Source organism: Pan paniscus, chromosome 4, assembly GCF_029289425.2.
Source record: "Pan paniscus chromosome 4, NHGRI_mPanPan1-v2.0_pri, whole genome shotgun sequence".
In the NCBI taxonomy this organism is placed as follows: Eukaryota; Metazoa; Chordata; class Mammalia; order Primates; family Hominidae; genus Pan; species Pan paniscus.
The window spans coordinates 70,963,850-70,980,822 of NC_073253.2; the positions used below are offsets into that span (position 1 = coordinate 70,963,850).

A 16,973-nucleotide genomic window follows, 5' to 3' on the forward strand; every position below is an offset into this window, starting at 1 on the left:
GAGAAAGATTATTTGCACAAGAACTATTATCTTCTGAATTTGAGAAATAATATCACATAGAAAACATCCTTCATATCTCACTTAACCTGACCCATGAAAGCATTTCGGGAGAAAATTGAGCCAAAATACTGTCTTGAAAACCTTTCAAAAATTTAAATTCTTAATTTTCCAACAATATTTCTATAGCCTGTGAAAATAATACTTCCCATTTCGGGGAGGCAAATGAAATGCATCTGAACCTTGATTTTCACGTAAATAATATACACTGCCATCTGCAAGCAGATGAAAACAAAACACTGTAAGCCCCATATAATGTTTGATTGGCTGATTGGCCTATGACCCAAGCGATTTTTAAAAGAATTTAGGAAGTCTTCATTGCAATTTTTTTTCTTATGACTGTAACTGTATTTATTGACTAGATGATTTTATCTTCTTAGGTGGCTTCTTCTCAACCTGTATCTTCTGAGATGTATAGGGATCCATTTGGAAATCCTTTTGCCTAAATTCTGTAAGTAGAAGATCCTAATAAGCCTGTCTCAGGGGTTTTTGTGAGAAAGGGTGACATGGAATAAAGAGTGAAATTTTAATTTTAGAATTGGGAAGAGGGTAAATATCTATAATTTAGGAGTAATCGACAGGAAAATCTCTACTGAGATCATTCAATAATGACTAGGCTGGGCACTTAAGAATAGAATTCCTAAACACATCAAAAAATAGTAATATACCCTTGGGGATGTGGATTTTTATCTTATTCCATGTTTTTGGTTTTTCAGTTCTGTGTGGGAAGTAAAACTCAAAACAAGACATCACAGGTTTCTAACCTTTTTACTTTCATATTGAAGTGGTTGCAAAACCACCTAGTAATAATTTGGTTTCCTATAAAGGGTTCAGATTCCATTGGCCTTCTGAAGCCACCAAGTCAGCAAAACAGATTATGATCATTACTTCTCTACCATTTATTACTCTGTGAGCAATCTCAAAGTTAGTCTGAAAGAGTCTGATGGTATTAAATCTGAAAGTTTTAACAACTATTAAAGATCTCCTTCATAGGCAGTAGGAGCTCAAAATGAGTCTGAAGGTTGATTCTTCTGTCTCATGAACTTTATCTTAGATAAGTGATTAGGTAGAATCACCCTCAGCTGAAATCCTGGGAGGGCTCAGTGTAACTCTTTCTCAACAGAAGGTGACAGCAACTTTATTCTGATCTCAAAAGACTGAATTTAGTAGGGAAAGGAATGCTCTCCCCATTTTAGAGCAGGTAGGCCAGCTGGTAGGGGTAGAACAATAGAAATAATGAAAAACAACAACAACAACAACAAAAAACCAAGCCCATTTTTTTTCCAATCTTGTCCATCCAAACAGGACTACTAAACTGTGATTTGGCTCATCTAGAATATAATTATTTTTAATAGATAGATATCTTAAATGTGGTGAAAACAGTAAGACTGAGCTTATAGGCATCTGGATCATTTTCCCTCAACTCCAGTTCTACAATGTCTGTGTTTCCTATAGTACCTTTCCATAAACTGCTTCAGAGAACTGGGTAAATCATTAAAAATGCAAATTCCTGGGTCCTACCGCAGCCCTAAGGAATTTCTCTTTGGTGCCAAGGAAATGCTTCCTTTTAACAAGAGTGCAGGTGATTCTAAAGGTAATAAAGCAGTAAGTAGATATTTAAGAGCTAGAAGTCTTACCAGAGATCATTCTCACCTTCCATTCAAGGGGAGATATACCCAAACCAATAGAAGGAGTAAACTACACTCAGAGTCAAGATGGATTGTATGGACTAAATTGAATGAACTAGACTTCTCTTTGGAGGTCCTTCCTTCTTTAGGTCATGAAGGAAGTATAGTTTAGGTCAACCTGCTACATCAATAGATTGGGTAAGGGGAACTCTCATGGGATAAAATAACTAACATTGTTGAGCACTTGCGCTAATCATTTTATTAGATGCTCTACATTTATCATCTTCATCAATCCTCACATTAGCCCTAGGAGATACTATTACTGACATCTTTAATAATGACTTGATATTTAATACATTGATATTCAGTTCAACAATTCTAACCACAAGTTTCTTTCTTCTCCATACCTCTCTAGGAACTTGGTCTGCAGACCATCCAGAGGAATAAAAAGGTTGGCCTTAGTAGTCAAAAACAAAGCTGATAGCCAGACACGTTCTGATTTCTGCCCTTGTTCCAGCTTTGACATATTATCTGTTGCCTTATTTCTCATTGCCTCTTCTACTTGTAAAATGCTTTTCACTTTCTGTCTAGGTTAAAGCTAAACTGAATCTATGGCTTTAAATAAATTAAGATCCTAAACTCTCTAGCTTAAGTGTAAATGAAGTACAGTAGTTTCCCTACTGAACCCTGCCTATTTTGTACCTGGAACCTTCTAGAACACCTGCCTTCTACCCTCTGGTTGGGAGATGCAGCCACCACGTCCCTTCATATCATACTGTTTTGAATAAATTTTCAAATCCTTATTGTTCAGAGTTGTTCGGGGGTTCTGTTTCAGAGCATAAAACCTAAAGGTTATAGTAGAACAAGGCACCTTCTTAAAAGAAATCTTGCTTCAGACCATCAGTTACAGAGAATTTCTAAAGTAAAATGGAAGCAACTACAACTTCTCCTTAGACACTTTGGAATCTAACCACTTAAGGACCTTTTTAAAGAGATAGCTTCTCTTCTTTCTGAAGATCAATTTCTCCCAAGGCCAAGATTATCCTTTTCTCCCATCTCTTGCTAGCTATTGCAAATGAGGGAAGAACATTATTCATCTCTCCTCCCCTTTTTTTTCTGATTCTTTTTTCAGTCAGTTTTGCTCCTGGGTTCAAGTAGCATTACCACCCTTTCACAAGCAACAGACTCTCACAGGGCAAAAAAAAAAAAAAAAAAATCTAATGATTCACAGACAGATCTGGAGCCTCTCTTCATTCTCAGTAATTGCTAGTCCCAAGAACTAGAATTGCAAATGGGCACAACCTATATCCTTCCTGTGGAAGAGGAGGCCATTCTCTTGAGCTGAAGTTCCAGAAGAGCAGTTAATGTTCAAGAGAAATTGAACTCAACTCAGCAACAAAGGACTCTATTTTGAAGAGCAACATATCACAAAGCTAAATGTGATTGTGCCAAACACATTAGGTGCTTATTTGGGGTCATGCTAGGCCTTAACAAGTAACTGGAAAACTTTCTTGCAGCCACAATCTCAATGTCGTTAGTAGGAAGATAAGAGGGGAGAAAAAGCTGTAGAACAAATGTTTGGGGTTACCATTGAAAATCTAATGTCTGCAATATTTTTCTCCTCACAACTTGGAAATGTTCCCAGTTCATTTTCAGTCCTGTTGTGAGCACAGTTCTGAAGGGTTTATTATTGTCAAAATAAGTTTTGTTTTGTTTTGTTTATGTTGGGTTTTTAATGTTGTCTCTTGACCCTTAATGCTCAGGTTCTTGTGGGAGTTAATCAGCCACATCCAATGTTACCTTGAGGGGGAAGAAGAGGGTGATGCTCAGAAGCTAAACAAGACAGGGGCCACATGACCCTCTATTGATTAGCCCCAAGTAGAAAGTCCTGTGGTTTTACGTTTAATGGTAATAGTTGATCATATATGGCATAATTTTCTATCAGCTTCCTACTCAGTCACTATAAACACAGACTTGAAATAGTACTTTAAATGTCCAAATACCTAAATGTGCTAAACTGGAGGTAACTATTTCTAGGTAGTTGAATTTTTGAAAGTCATGATCAGCCACACAACTGTTTTGTACATACTTATTTTCTCATGCACTTTTCTGTATGCAAATAAAGCTATAAATTTACTCATTTCAATAAACTGGAGTGGCAGAATATCATGTGGTACCATCGGTTTATTCTACCTGCTTTGAGTTGACATTAGAGGCAAGCTATAAAACATACCAGTCTGAAGTGGAGAAAATGTTAGCTATAATACATTCTGGATTGTCACAACAGTGAAGAGAAAGTGGAAATCCATGAAATAGGACCGTGAGTAAATTACCGTCTGATCTATTTCGCACCTTCTTCTGTCTCAAACCCACACACACTCCCTTTCTGGGAGTGTAAGGAAGACTAGTAGATAAGACCTGTACCAGAACAACCTCAGCTGACATCCACTATAAAATCACTCATTAGTGCACTATTGGTTCACGCCTTTTACCCTTGGCTGCCTCTTGTTTTTTACTCAGTCATATTTGACCTCACCAAGACACGACTGTGTGGATTGCTCTAGGCTGGCACAGGCCCCTCTGGAGAGCTGTTGCATGAGGTGAGTGGGCTGATGAACAGATGTTTTTAGCATTAGGACGCTCTTAAACTGTCTCACCTAGTATAAAAGTTCAAGGTTCTCATTCATTGCAAAAAGACCTGCAACTACAAGAAAGAGAATCCCAAGGTGGGCTTTGCATGGATATAGAAGTCTTGGTATTAAACCTAACTTTTCTAAGGAATAAGACATTTTGGGGTAGGATTATCTATTGGTGTATAATATTTTGGAATGTTCCTTATTACTGCCTTACCTTTCTCCTTGACTGAAACATTTGGTCTCTTTCTAACAATAGTGAGGTGGAATAGAAATACACTCCATACAAAAGCAGGTTCCAGGGGAATTGAAAGTAAGCCACAGATGAGCTAGAGAAGGCTGCTGATAAGAACATGTTGCACAAATTATCTGGCTTGTCCAGGTGCTCTGCAGTGCGTCTAACCCGTTGAGCCTGTGTGTTATCTCCACGTGACTTAATCTGTGAGATCTTGCCACAGGTTAACTTGCTGGTGTGTACAAGAGGCGGACATTCCTTTCAGTGCAGTCAGAACTACTGTTGATCAAGCAGAGAGTGGCAGTTACTGAAGTGTCCCTGCAAAATGGAAACACACCTGTTCCTTATACAGTTGGCTCTCCTAACCTCAGATTTCGCATCTGCAGATTCAACCAGCCACAGATGGAAATTATGTGAATAGAAAATAAAATAAAATAAAAATAATGCAGCAATTAAAATAATACAAATAAAAACAATACAGTATAACAACTATTTACACAGCATTTATATTATATTAGTTATTATAAGTAATCTGTAAATAATTTAAAGTGTATGAGAGAATGTACATAGGTTATATGCCATTTTATATAACGGACTTGAGTATCCGCAGATTTTGGTATCTGCAGGAATTTATCCTCCACAGATACCAAGGGACAACTGTAATTTCTTTAATAAGCAGTGGTATTCACACCTGTGTGCCAGAAGTTCAGCTTTTCATGGTAACCCTATTATCTTGGAAAGAGAGTTTCCTTTACATATCAAATATATCTAAGCTAAAAGCTGAACTTTAACAGCCAGCATGCCCCTAAATTTCTCACATAAAAGGGAGAAGGTATAGACTTTCCCAAAATAACCTTGCATCTGTGAAGTACTTTACCATTTATGCAAAATAACTTTATTCCATTGATGCCACTCATAATCCTTTGAGGAGGGATCTGTTACTGTTGCAAGTCTTACTCAGGCAAGACTGGCATCCATGCTTTAAAAAAAGCTGCACTCTACCCCAACTCTTAAGGGAGTGTTTTTCATGGTATTTTATTACAACACTGTGTGTTGAAGTAGAGAGATCCTTTCATCAATTGATCTCAGACTTTACCATCAAAATATTAACTGTGGTGTCTAGAGAGAGCCAAACAGAGGGTAATTTTGTGTCTTTCCTGAGGTGGAAGGAAAAAAAAAGGGGGGAAGGAACAGAGGATGTAGCTAACCCAGGAGTTTGGTTGACCGTGGAATAACCTGATGAGTGAGGACTCTGACCCATATTCCTGGAATACGTTTAATACAAAATCTGGGAAAAGATGGGAGCTGCCCCAAAGCCCCTGGTAAATATTTAAGCTATTATCATTTGAGGAGGTTGCTAAACAATAAAACAAATAATTATTGCTGGGAAATGGTATGTTTTGAACTAATTCCCTTCTGCTAAAAATAAAAACTCATGTTCTAGGCTGATATGTACAATATCAGCCTAGGGACATATACAAGGCTATGTACTGGCAGCAGCTCTGTTAACATGTTGTAATTACAGCAACGCTGATGGACAAGGGCCAGCCATTTGTCATCTCACCTGATGAGTGGCCAAGCCCCTCATTTGCCCTTGCTTGGAATTGTGTCCTGCATTTAATTACTAAACCTCTACCACATACTGAAATCATACAAGTGCTTGTCTCCAGCAAGACCATGGTGTGGGCTGCTCAGTGGCAAAGAAGCTGGCCTTCTGCAGAGATGAAAGATGAGGTTGTTAAAAATGGAAGGGAAAAAAAAACCCAACTCTGAAATTCTTTATGACTAATTTTTCCTTGTGATATTGGTTGTGGAGTTTTCTGTCAATTCTTTATTCACTTGGTTGATTTCAATCATTATTTTATCTTACTTACAAGAAAGCAGAATCATTGCTGCTCTAAAAGTTACAGGGTGACATGACTGGGCTGGAATTGAGTAGAGGATGCTTCTCGGGTGTGTCTGATGCTGCCTCCTTAGTGGAAGCTCTAAAATTTCACTGTGGTATTGCAAGACCTGTGGATCTTTGGACAGTCAGTAAGAAACAGCTATGGAATGGGGCAGGCATTCCTAATGAGATCCCTGGATACTAAGATCCCTTAACTTACTGCTAAGGGACTTTCAAGAAACTGTTTCCTTCACTATAAAAGAGTCAAATGGAAATGATCCTCAACATATTTATATCAAATCAGTAAAAATTAAGTGTTTCTGCCTGCTGGTCAAAGTTTTAATGTACATATGTCTATGTTTGCCTTAAAAACTGGGAAAAGCATTATTAAGCAAAAAACTTAGTTCACTATCACAAAGTTCCCAAGAAAATTGAAACTAAGAAGGGAACAAAGGGCAACTGAATGGCGAAAACCCTCAGCAGAGCGGAAAACCCTGGAATCAGAGTTTAAAGACATGGTTTGTTCAAATCTCACCCCTGCCTCTTCTGTGTAGCCTTGCAGGTATTTCTCTGAGCCTCATCTGTGAGACTAGAATAAAAGCTTACCTTCTATGGAGTTGACAGGACTCAGTAACGAATTTTATAGTAAAGTACCCTATAAGCAACATGACGTACTTAAAATAATAACAATAGTAGTAATAGCAAGGTAGGAAAAGCCTGAGATGTGGAGCCAGACATAGCAAGTACAAATGTGCAGTTACTCGTCCCTGGCTGACGCTGGACAAATGATGTAATCTCAATGTGTCTCCATTTCCTCAGCTGTAAAACAGATTATTTTCAGGATTAAATGAGATTGCATATATAAATATGGCCTGACACATATTAGAAGTTCAATAAACATTTATTTTGTTATTTGGAAGCCTTTAAGTGTTATACAAATGAAAATGTTACTATTTTCACTGCTCTAGTCTAATGCATGATGATGCTTTATTTCTCTGACATACACACAGAAACATAAGCCTCATTTCAAAACACCTCAGACACATGATAGATGTTAAGGACAAGAAAGAGTTAAAAGCATAAAAATGTGGAGCATATTATTCATATATTTTATATATTTATATAATATTTATGAGTTTATATTATAATTATGCATTATATGTAATATATAATTACATATATAATTATATAATTATAATATGTAATATATAATATAATTTGGCTCTGTGTCCTCACTCAAATCTCATCTTGAATTGTAATCCCCACATGTTGAGGGAGGGACGTGCTGGGAGGTGATGGGATCATGGGGACGGTTTCCCCTGTGCTGTTCTTGTGATAGTGAGTGAATTATGAGAGCTAATGGTTTGTTTGTTTGTTTTTGAAACAAAATCTCACTCTTGTCCCCCAGGCTGGAGTGGGACAGAGCGATCTCGGCTCACTGCAACCTCTGCCTCCCGGGTTCAAGCAATTCTCCTGCCTCAGCCTCCCAAGTAGCTGAGATTACAGGCGCCTGCCACCACACCCAGCTAATTTTTGTATTTTTAGTAGAGATGGGGGGTTTCACCATGTTGGCTAGGCTGGTCTCAAATTCCTGACCTCAGATGATTCGCCAGCCTCGGCCTCCCAAAGTGCTGGGATTACAGGCGTGAGCCACCACGCCCAGCCAGCTAATGGTTTTAAAGTGTGGCACTTCCTCACTCTTGCTCTCTCCTAATGCCATTTACGAAGTGCCTTGCTTTCCTTTCACCTTCCACCATGATTGTAAGTTTCCTGAGGCATCCCTAGCCATGCAGAACTATGAGTCAATTCAACCACTTTTGTTTGTAAATTACCCAGTCTCAGGTGGTATCTTTTTTTTTTTTTTTTTGAGACGGAGTTCCACTCTATCGCCCGGGCTAGAGTACAGTGGTGCAATCACGGCTCACTGCAACCTCCGACTCTAGATTCAAGCAATTCTCTTGCCTCAGCCTCCCAAGCAGCTGGGATTAGAGTCACCTGCCACCATGCCTGGCTAATTTTTTTGTATTTTTAGTAGAGATGGGGTTTCACCATGTTGGCCAGGCTGGTCTTGAACACCTGACCTCAGATGATCTGCCCTCCTGGGCCTCCCAAAGGGCTGGGATTACAGGGGTAAGCTACCGTGCCAGCCAGGTAGTATCTTTGTAGCAGTGTGAAAATGGACTAATACAATATATATTGCCAATATATAATTAATATGCTATTAGTATACTTTACTGCTGTCATTATTTTTCTACATTATATTTAACCTGAACTATGGTGATAAAATAAATACAACTGAGCAATTCAGAAAAGCCTCCTATTCAAACTAGTCAGCCAAAAATATCCCCTCTCTCCCTCATCCCCCTTCCATTGATTTAGTCTCCAAAGAGACAGGTGATGTATCAATCTCCAGTCACATCAACTTATCAAGTCTAATCATCACAACTTCTAATCAATTAGCATCAAATCTAGTTAGTATAAAGCATCCCATCCCGACTGCTTTTCAGTCTTTATTTCCATAAGTATCTTGATAAGGTCCAGAGAGGCCTCATAAGAGCCCTCAACATTGCTACAGTATTTTTCTTTTTGTGAGACAGAGTTTCACTCCGTTGTCCAGGCTGGAGTGCAGTGGTGCCATCTTGGCTTACTGCAAACTTTGCCTCCCAGGATCAAGCAATTTTCATGTTTCAGCCTCCCAAGTAGCTGGGATTACAGGTACACACCACCCCACCCAGCTAATTTTTGTATTTTTAGTAGAGATGAAGTTTCACCATGTTGGCCAGGCTGGTCTCAAACTCCTGGCCTCAAGTGATCCACCCACCTCTGCCTCCCAAAGTGCTGGGATTATAGACGTGCGCCACTGCACCTGCCCTGCTACAGCATATTTGACAGATTCATACTGTTTCCAAATGTAGCCCACCTGTTATTAGCCAAGACTCACAGGAAGTGTCTTTCAGGCATGGACTCATCCCATGACATAGTTACAAGAGTTGTGGCATCCATTCGAATCATCTTATTACTTGGCAGTTCTGCATGGCCTACACTCCACAGCAAGCTCAGGAAAAGGTGAGATCAGTCCCATTGAAGACCTCAAGTTCTCTGCATAAAAAGGAGAGGGGCCAAGAAAGTGGGTGAGAGTAGATACCTTTTACCACAGGTAGGAATATCAGTAGAAAAGGTAAGGCAGTACTGGAGAAAATAGCTGTATATTCTGTCTTCCCTCAACTCCACCCCTTGCTTTGCTAGTCTTTATATGTGCTAATGTTTGAAATTTGCCTATAAGTAATAATAATACTTATAAAGTCCCTTTAAGAACTATATCCAGAGATATCTGATGTCTTTCTTCTCAAGGTGGTCATCCTCAGTCTCAACCCTGGCTACATGTTAGAATGAACCGCAAAGCTTTTAAAAGCATGGATGCAGGGTCTCATCATAAGTCAATTAACTTAGAGCTGAGCAGACAGCGGGCAGCCATCACTACTGTTCTCAAGAGTCCCCAGGTCATTCTATTTTTGCAGTCAGTGCTTTAAGAGCAGTTGTGATGTCCACATTCTCTGGTGTTCCCAAAAAGGCACTGCTCTTCCCACAAGTGCTGGGAAGCATGAAATGTGAGGGGGAGACTATTTTTCATGGGTAGGAACAAGTTTTTCTGTCTCAGATTCTATCTTGTTGACATGTGTGATGCTGAGATAAGGAGACCACTCTTTCTGGTGGACGCCCTTAATGCCTTCGGGAGTTTACATCTCATTCTTCAAAATGTTCCACTCGGCCTATAAGGAAAGCCAGGATTGTAAATGCATTTGCTCACATGGAAATAACCTACCTAGCCCATTTGCAGATTAAAAAAAAAAATGAAGCATCTACGTCTGTGCCATCCTTTCCACTAAGTGCAGTTCTTTACTAACTTTGACTTCATGCCTCCATGAGAAGCATCCACAGGCTTTTTTTTCCCCAAAATTGCATACTCCCTCATCTTCCACCCAACCCCTCGAGTCTTGCAAACTAAGAACTGCTGGGGGTCCTTCATTTTTGTTTCTTTTTTTTGTTTTTGTTTTTGTTTTTGTTTTGTTTTGCCGGAATTTTGCTCTTGTTGCCCAGGCTGGAGTTCAGTGGCTCCACCTCGGCTCACTGCAACCTCCGCCTCCCAGATTCAAGCAATTCTCCTGCCTCAGCCTCCAAAGTAGCTGGGATTACAGGCACCCACCACCATGCCTGGCTAATTTTTTGTATTTTTAGTAGAGATGGGGTTTCACCATGTTGGCCAGGCTGGTCTCGAACTCCCGACGTCAGGTAATCCACCCACCTCAGCCTCCCAACATGCTGTGATTACAGGCGTGAGCCACTGCGCCCGGCCTTTGTTTCCATTTTTACACAGCACTGCTGCCCATCTTAGGGACTTTAGCATTCACAGGCCCATTGCCCCATATCTACTTGTCAATATGAGAAAGCAGGAGGCCAAGAATTACAAAATGATTCTCCTTTGGTTGGACTTCAGTACCCAGGCCACCCAAATTGACAAAAACTCTGAATGCAGACAAACAATGCTTGTTCCCTGTCCTCTGGCCCTTTGCAAATAAATGCCTTACCAGACCTGCCCTGCCACCCCACTCGCAGCCACCCAGCAAGAGCAGCATGTCAGCCTGCCGGAGCTTTGCAGTTGCAATCTGCATTTTAGAAATAAGCATCCTCACAGCACAGTACACGACCAGGTGAGTCAGTTACTTTTCTGCTTGTCTCTGGAAGTTTCCTGTAGCATTAGCATCTCAAGGTCTTCTTAGCAGCAAAGTACATAACAATGTTAATCCACATGGCAATATACAGAGCCCTAGAATCTAAACTTTGAAAAGAGATAAGAAAATACATAGGGTGCATCTTTATGAGTTTTCTGTGGAAACGTGCTGCTGTTTCTGGGGATTTATTTTCAACAAGGCACTCAAATGTTAAGATTGAGGTATTCTTTAAATATTTGGAATTATAAAATAAAGCTTGTTTTCACCAGTGTATGATGAACCTGGGTTTATTAGTGCCTGATGTCTGAGAAGTTTAAAATTAAGGAAATTAATCTTTCCCTCACTCTGCCTCAATGCCTGACACCTTTAACATTTGGATACATCACCGTTTTGCCTCCACATTAGGCAAAGGTTAACTATTTTGTTTCTTTCCCTTGACATCCTGAGTTGTGTTCAGAGGCATGCATTTTGTTTAGGGCCATTTGGGATTTAGGTCATATTTCTTCCATTCCAGAATTGCAGTGATGCAGACCTGTCACTCATGCTTCTACCAAAGACACTTTTTCTCCTTTTTCTCTGATCCTAATCGGAATTGCAAAGCCCATGGCAAGTCATCCAGGAAACAAATCACCCATATAATAAGTTTTTATTGAACACCTACACTGTACCTAGAAATGGTGGAGGTTAGGGTCACATGAGGCATCCTTCCTTCCATCCTGGAGTCATCAGAGTAGACATCGACCTGTATAATTCAATACAGGATGATCCGTTCTGGGGAGAGTACTGAAATATTCCTCACTTCAACAGTATGGCTGGGGGGAAATGTCTGCCCAAGCCCTGTTCCTCTGCTCAGACATAACCATAACCTGCTTCCAATTCCTCATTAGTCATTTGACTCTTGGTTTACCCAAATGCTGTTTTGAACTTTGATGCCCGTCTCCAGTACATATTTGCCTGCCTCTTGGCTGCAGTTGGAGGCCGCCATTCAGCCTGGGCTCCACTCAACAAGTGGGTTATTCACAGGGCTGTATCTTTCAGGAGGGGGCACCCAGAGGTGCTACACAGACGAACATGGGCCCTGGATCCAGTGCTCGACCAGACCTTTCCTTCATCCCTCCTCTTTCCAATATTATCTGTAAAGCATTGTACCATTCAGGAAATATTTTTGTTTAGTGGGCATCTGGGCACAAAAGGGATTTGGAAAAGCAGTTCCTCCAAGTTGCTTTAGCTCTCTTGAACTTCACCTGACCCTTTCTTAAGCTAAAAAATAATAATAATAATTCAAACAACCCACATTCCTAGATTGCAGCTCCTGCTGATCAAAAATGAGAGGCTGTGGGGAAGCTTCGATTGCTTTGAAGTGCGTACCCACTGGGTCCTGGCCACACTCAGCTGTTTCAGGGAGGACCGGAAAACCCCATTAGCTGGACCCCAGCTCCAGCAGCTGCACGGCTGAGTTTGGTTTGGTTTTGTGGGCTCCCATTGCTATGCCCTCTTGAGTTTGCCCCGGTTGCCCTGCTCTGAATGCTCTGTGCTTTGCCCTTTGACGGGGGTTGAGGTCAAAACAGAGTGTTCAGAGCCCTCAGTCATGAAGTGAGACGATTTGTTTGAATAATAGCTAACTGAAATTTGCAAAATAACTTTTAAAAATATAAATTTAATCAGAATAAAACATTCCTCTGAAGCTAGACTTCCCAGGCTCAGGTCAAGGCACCATTACTTACCAACAGTGTAATTTTGGGCGGGTTGCTTGGCCTCTCTGTACCTCGGTTCCCTCGTCTGTAAGAAGTGGTTTTATTTATGTCCTGGGACTACCATAACAAAGCACCACAAGCTGGCTGGCTTCAAACAAAAGAAATGTATTGTCTCACAGCTCTGGAGGTTAGAAGTCTGAAATCAAGGTGTTGGCAGGGCCGTGCTCCCTCCGATACTCTGGGAAGGGTCCCTCCTAGTTTCTGGTGGTGGCCAGCACTCCCTTGTATTTTATTTTTTGGTTTCAGATCATTTCAGTCTATGTGTCTATCATCACATGGCCATCTTCACATCATCTTCCCATTGTGTATGTCTTTATAAAAATGTCCCCTTTTTAAAAGGACACCAGTCATATTGGATTAGGGCGCACCCTAACGATGTCATTTTAACTTGATTACCTCTGTAAAGACCCTATTTCCAAATAAGGTCCCAGTCTTATTTGATACTTAGGACCAAATAATTATCTGGGGTTAGGACTTCAACATACCTTTCAGGGATGGCGGGCAGGCACAATTCAACTCATCACAATGGTAATGATAGCATCTGTCTAATAAGGTTTTCGTTGTAAACATTAAATAGGTATACATGTAATGTCCTTATGACATCTGTGCCTGGCGCATGGTAAGAACTTAATAAATGCCAGGTATTTAAAAAAAATAATAACCTTCCTGTGCTTTCACTTTGCTATCTTTCTTGTTTAGGATGGAAGGGTTGGAATTACAGCTAGCCTTCAGGGCTCTCCCATGGCTTGAAGACATCTCATGCCACAGCTACAGTGACCTATTATTACTGGAGAACTGTCAGGGATTTCTAATTATTGTTTTTTTCTTTTTTCTTTTTTACAAAGATTAATGTGCCCATGAGAACTGGCCATGAGGGGGACATCATCTCTTATGTTTCTCAAGGTAGAGCATCAATGTTTAAAACCACCAAGAGAGTAGAATAGTAGCTCAGAGCATTGCTCCTGGAGCCAGGTGGCCTGGGTTTGATCCCAGCTCCACAATTTACTGGCTCTGCGCCTTAAGTAAATTCCTTAACTTCTCTAAACCTGTACCTCACCTGCTAAATGGGAATAATAATGTGTCCTGCTGTGAGGAATACCTGAGATAACAAAGACAACATGCTTAGCACAGTGCCAGGCAAACAGGAAGTGCTCTGTGAGTGTAGCTATCATTACCTTTTCTCTCTAATTTGTAAATAACAAAATATGCACATGGTTCAAAGATCAAAAATAAAACAAGGTATACATTGAGTATCTTACTTTCCCTACTCATAACTTTCCGTGAGATTTGTGTTATTATATGTAAAGTATATATAAAGAGTTTAAAAACACTTCTTCGCTCCCACCTCATCCTACCTCTACAGGTTGTCACATACATAAGTTTCTGAGTATCCTTCCAGTACTTCTTTTGTAGGTTAAACCATAGACTCATACGTAATCTTATTCTCTCCCAGTCTTTTGCAAATGATACCATATTATATATACTATTTTTTACTTTCTTTTACTTTCCTTTTTTTTTTTTTATTTACTTCATGGCATAGCCTGGATAACTTTCTGAGTCAATATGTGGGAACTTCCTCATTCTCATAGCTGATTAATTCTTACTGATGAACATTTAGGTGTTTCCAATCTTTCGCACTAGAAATAACGTTGCAGTGAATATCCTTGTTTATATATCATTTTGTAAGTGGTTAGGTGTACCTGACGATTAATTCCCAGAGTGATCTGAGTCAAAAGATAATCACTTTGTGACAGTGCTAAAATTGCCCTATTTGTATTATTTTGCACTTTCACCAGCAGAGTAAGAGTACTTGTTTCTCACAGCCTTGCAACAGGAACCACAGGCCAACCTTTTGATATTTGTCAACTTCATAGGTTAAAAAAAAAAATAGGTATTTTGGCACGGTTTTAATTTGCCTTTCTCTTATTGAGTCAGATTGCACATTTTTTTCATACATTGAAAGGCCATATATATGTTTTTCTTCGCGAACTATTCATTTCCTTTGTCCATTGTTCTATTGAGTCTCCTGTCTTTCTCTTACATATTTCTATGATCACTTCATAAATTAGTCTTTGTCTCTGATATGAATTACACATATTTTTCCCAGTTTGTCATTCTTCCTTTGACTTTATGTGGTATGTTTTAGTGGAGTTATTTTCATATTTAATCTATTTTTCACTTTTTAAATAACTAAGGGATACTAGACTGGGGGTTAGAAGGCCTGAAAGTGATTAGTTACCTGGGCTCTGGAGAGAAGTTGTCTGGGTTTCAATTCCAACTCTGCCACCAAGTAGCTGCTGTCTAATCTGAGGGCAATTCCTTACCATCTCTGTGGCTCAGGTCCTCATCTTTAAAGTGTAATAATAATAATAATAGTAGTAGATATCTAAGGGATGATATAAGAATTAAGTGAGAAGATAAATACAAAGGCTTAAGGGAAGAATTCCTGACACATATAAGCACTCACAAATGTTAGCAATTATTATTTAATTTATTTTAATTCAATTTATCTCAACAATCTGGAAAAATATCGAAACATTCATTAATAGAAAAGTTTTGGATATCTAACAAACCGAAGATACTTAAAATGTCACTTTTTCCTCCTACTTTGGTTATATTCGCCTAAGTTTTTCATTTTTATATTCCATGCAAGTGAACAGATATTTATTTATGAACTACATTTGGCCAAATAGGATAATTTGTGTATTTGTCCATTTAATACAGCAAACAGTTATCAACTTTGTCGAATGAGCCAGATTTTGTGTCAGGAATTGCAGTATAATGTTGAACACATTATGGAGGGTCCCTGCCCTCACTGGGCTTACAATCTAGTGAGGAATGCTAACAAGGAAATGGCAATTACAACTCAGTCAAGTTCCCTTGTTGCACCTCAGCCAAGTGAGGCCTGTGATGCTCCTGTGAAGCTTCACCAGTCCACTTGCATACCAGCTTCCTCTGCTCTAGCCTAATCGAGCGCTTCGCTCCAATAATGCTGCCACTTTTCTCCTGCAGCATCAATACCTCCCTTTTACTGAATCAATCTCAATGACATACAAACATATTTTAACTTAAAAAAAAAATGGCACATTTCTCCACATTACTCTAGACCCACTCCCTTGCATCCAGTCTCGTGGTATGAAATACCCTCTTATATTCTGACAACATCACATCTATATCTATGGTGAAACGCCACTTATATGCTGACATCCCCACATCTATACCTATGGTGAAATACCACTTAGACTCTGACAACTCCCACATCTGTATCTCCAGTGCAATTGTTTCCCTGAGCCCAGTGACCAATTGCTTAGTCAACATCTCCTCTTGAAAAATCTAATAGGCATCCCAAACATAACATGTCTGGAGAATACCTATTGATTTCTGTACTCGTCTCTACCCACCCTGCACCACCATTCACCAAGTTACTTAGATTAAAACCTGGGAATAATACCTGAGACCTCTACGTGTGTCATTCCCACTTGCAACTTAACAGTGAGTCCTATTGGTACTATATATATATATATATATACACACACACACACACACACACACACACACATATATACACATATATATACACATATATATTTACACACATATATATACACATATATATACACATATATATACACACACATATATACACATATATATACACACATATACACATATATATACACACACGTATATATACACATATATATATACACACACACATATATATATATATATATATATATATTTTTTTTTTTTTTTTTTTTTTTTTTTGAGATGGAGTCTCGCTCTGCCGCCCAGGCTGGAGTGCAGTGGCGCGATCTCGGCTCACTGTAAGCTCCGCCTCCTGGGTTCACGCCATTCTCCTGCTTCAGCCTCCCGAGTAGCTGGGACTACAGGCGCCCGCCACCACGCATGGCTAATTTTTTGTATTTTTAGTAGAGACAGGGTTTCACCGTTTTAGCCAGGGTGGTCTCGATCTCCTGACCTCATGATCCACCCGCCTTGGCCTCCCAAAGTGCTGGGATTACAGACGTGAGCCACCGTGCCCGGCCCG

General features: G+C 39.7%; 2 protein-coding genes across 9 annotated transcripts in view; both read left to right on the plus strand.

Moving 5' to 3' along the window:
• DAB2 (DAB adaptor protein 2) overlaps positions 1–3,849 on the plus strand; it is a 55,617-nt gene extending 51,768 nt beyond the window's left edge. For all 8 annotated transcript variants that reach the window (XM_063604492.1, XM_003810964.5, XM_063604488.1 and 5 more), the window contains 2 exons: positions 438–508; positions 2,101–3,849. In XM_063604492.1, coding sequence (XP_063460562.1) covers positions 438–503 — 66 coding nt within the window. In that variant the 3' untranslated portion in view covers positions 504–508; positions 2,101–3,849. The remainder of the gene's footprint in view (positions 1–437; positions 509–2,100) is intronic.
• Positions 3,850–7,729: 3,880 nt separating this feature from the next.
• C9 (complement C9) overlaps positions 7,730–16,973 on the plus strand; it is an 83,400-nt gene continuing 74,156 nt past the window's right edge. The window contains exon 1 of the mRNA XM_003810967.6: positions 7,730–11,147. Within this exon, the coding sequence (XP_003811015.1) occupies positions 11,071–11,147 (77 nt within the window). The 5' untranslated portion in view covers positions 7,730–11,070. The remainder of the gene's footprint in view (positions 11,148–16,973) is intronic.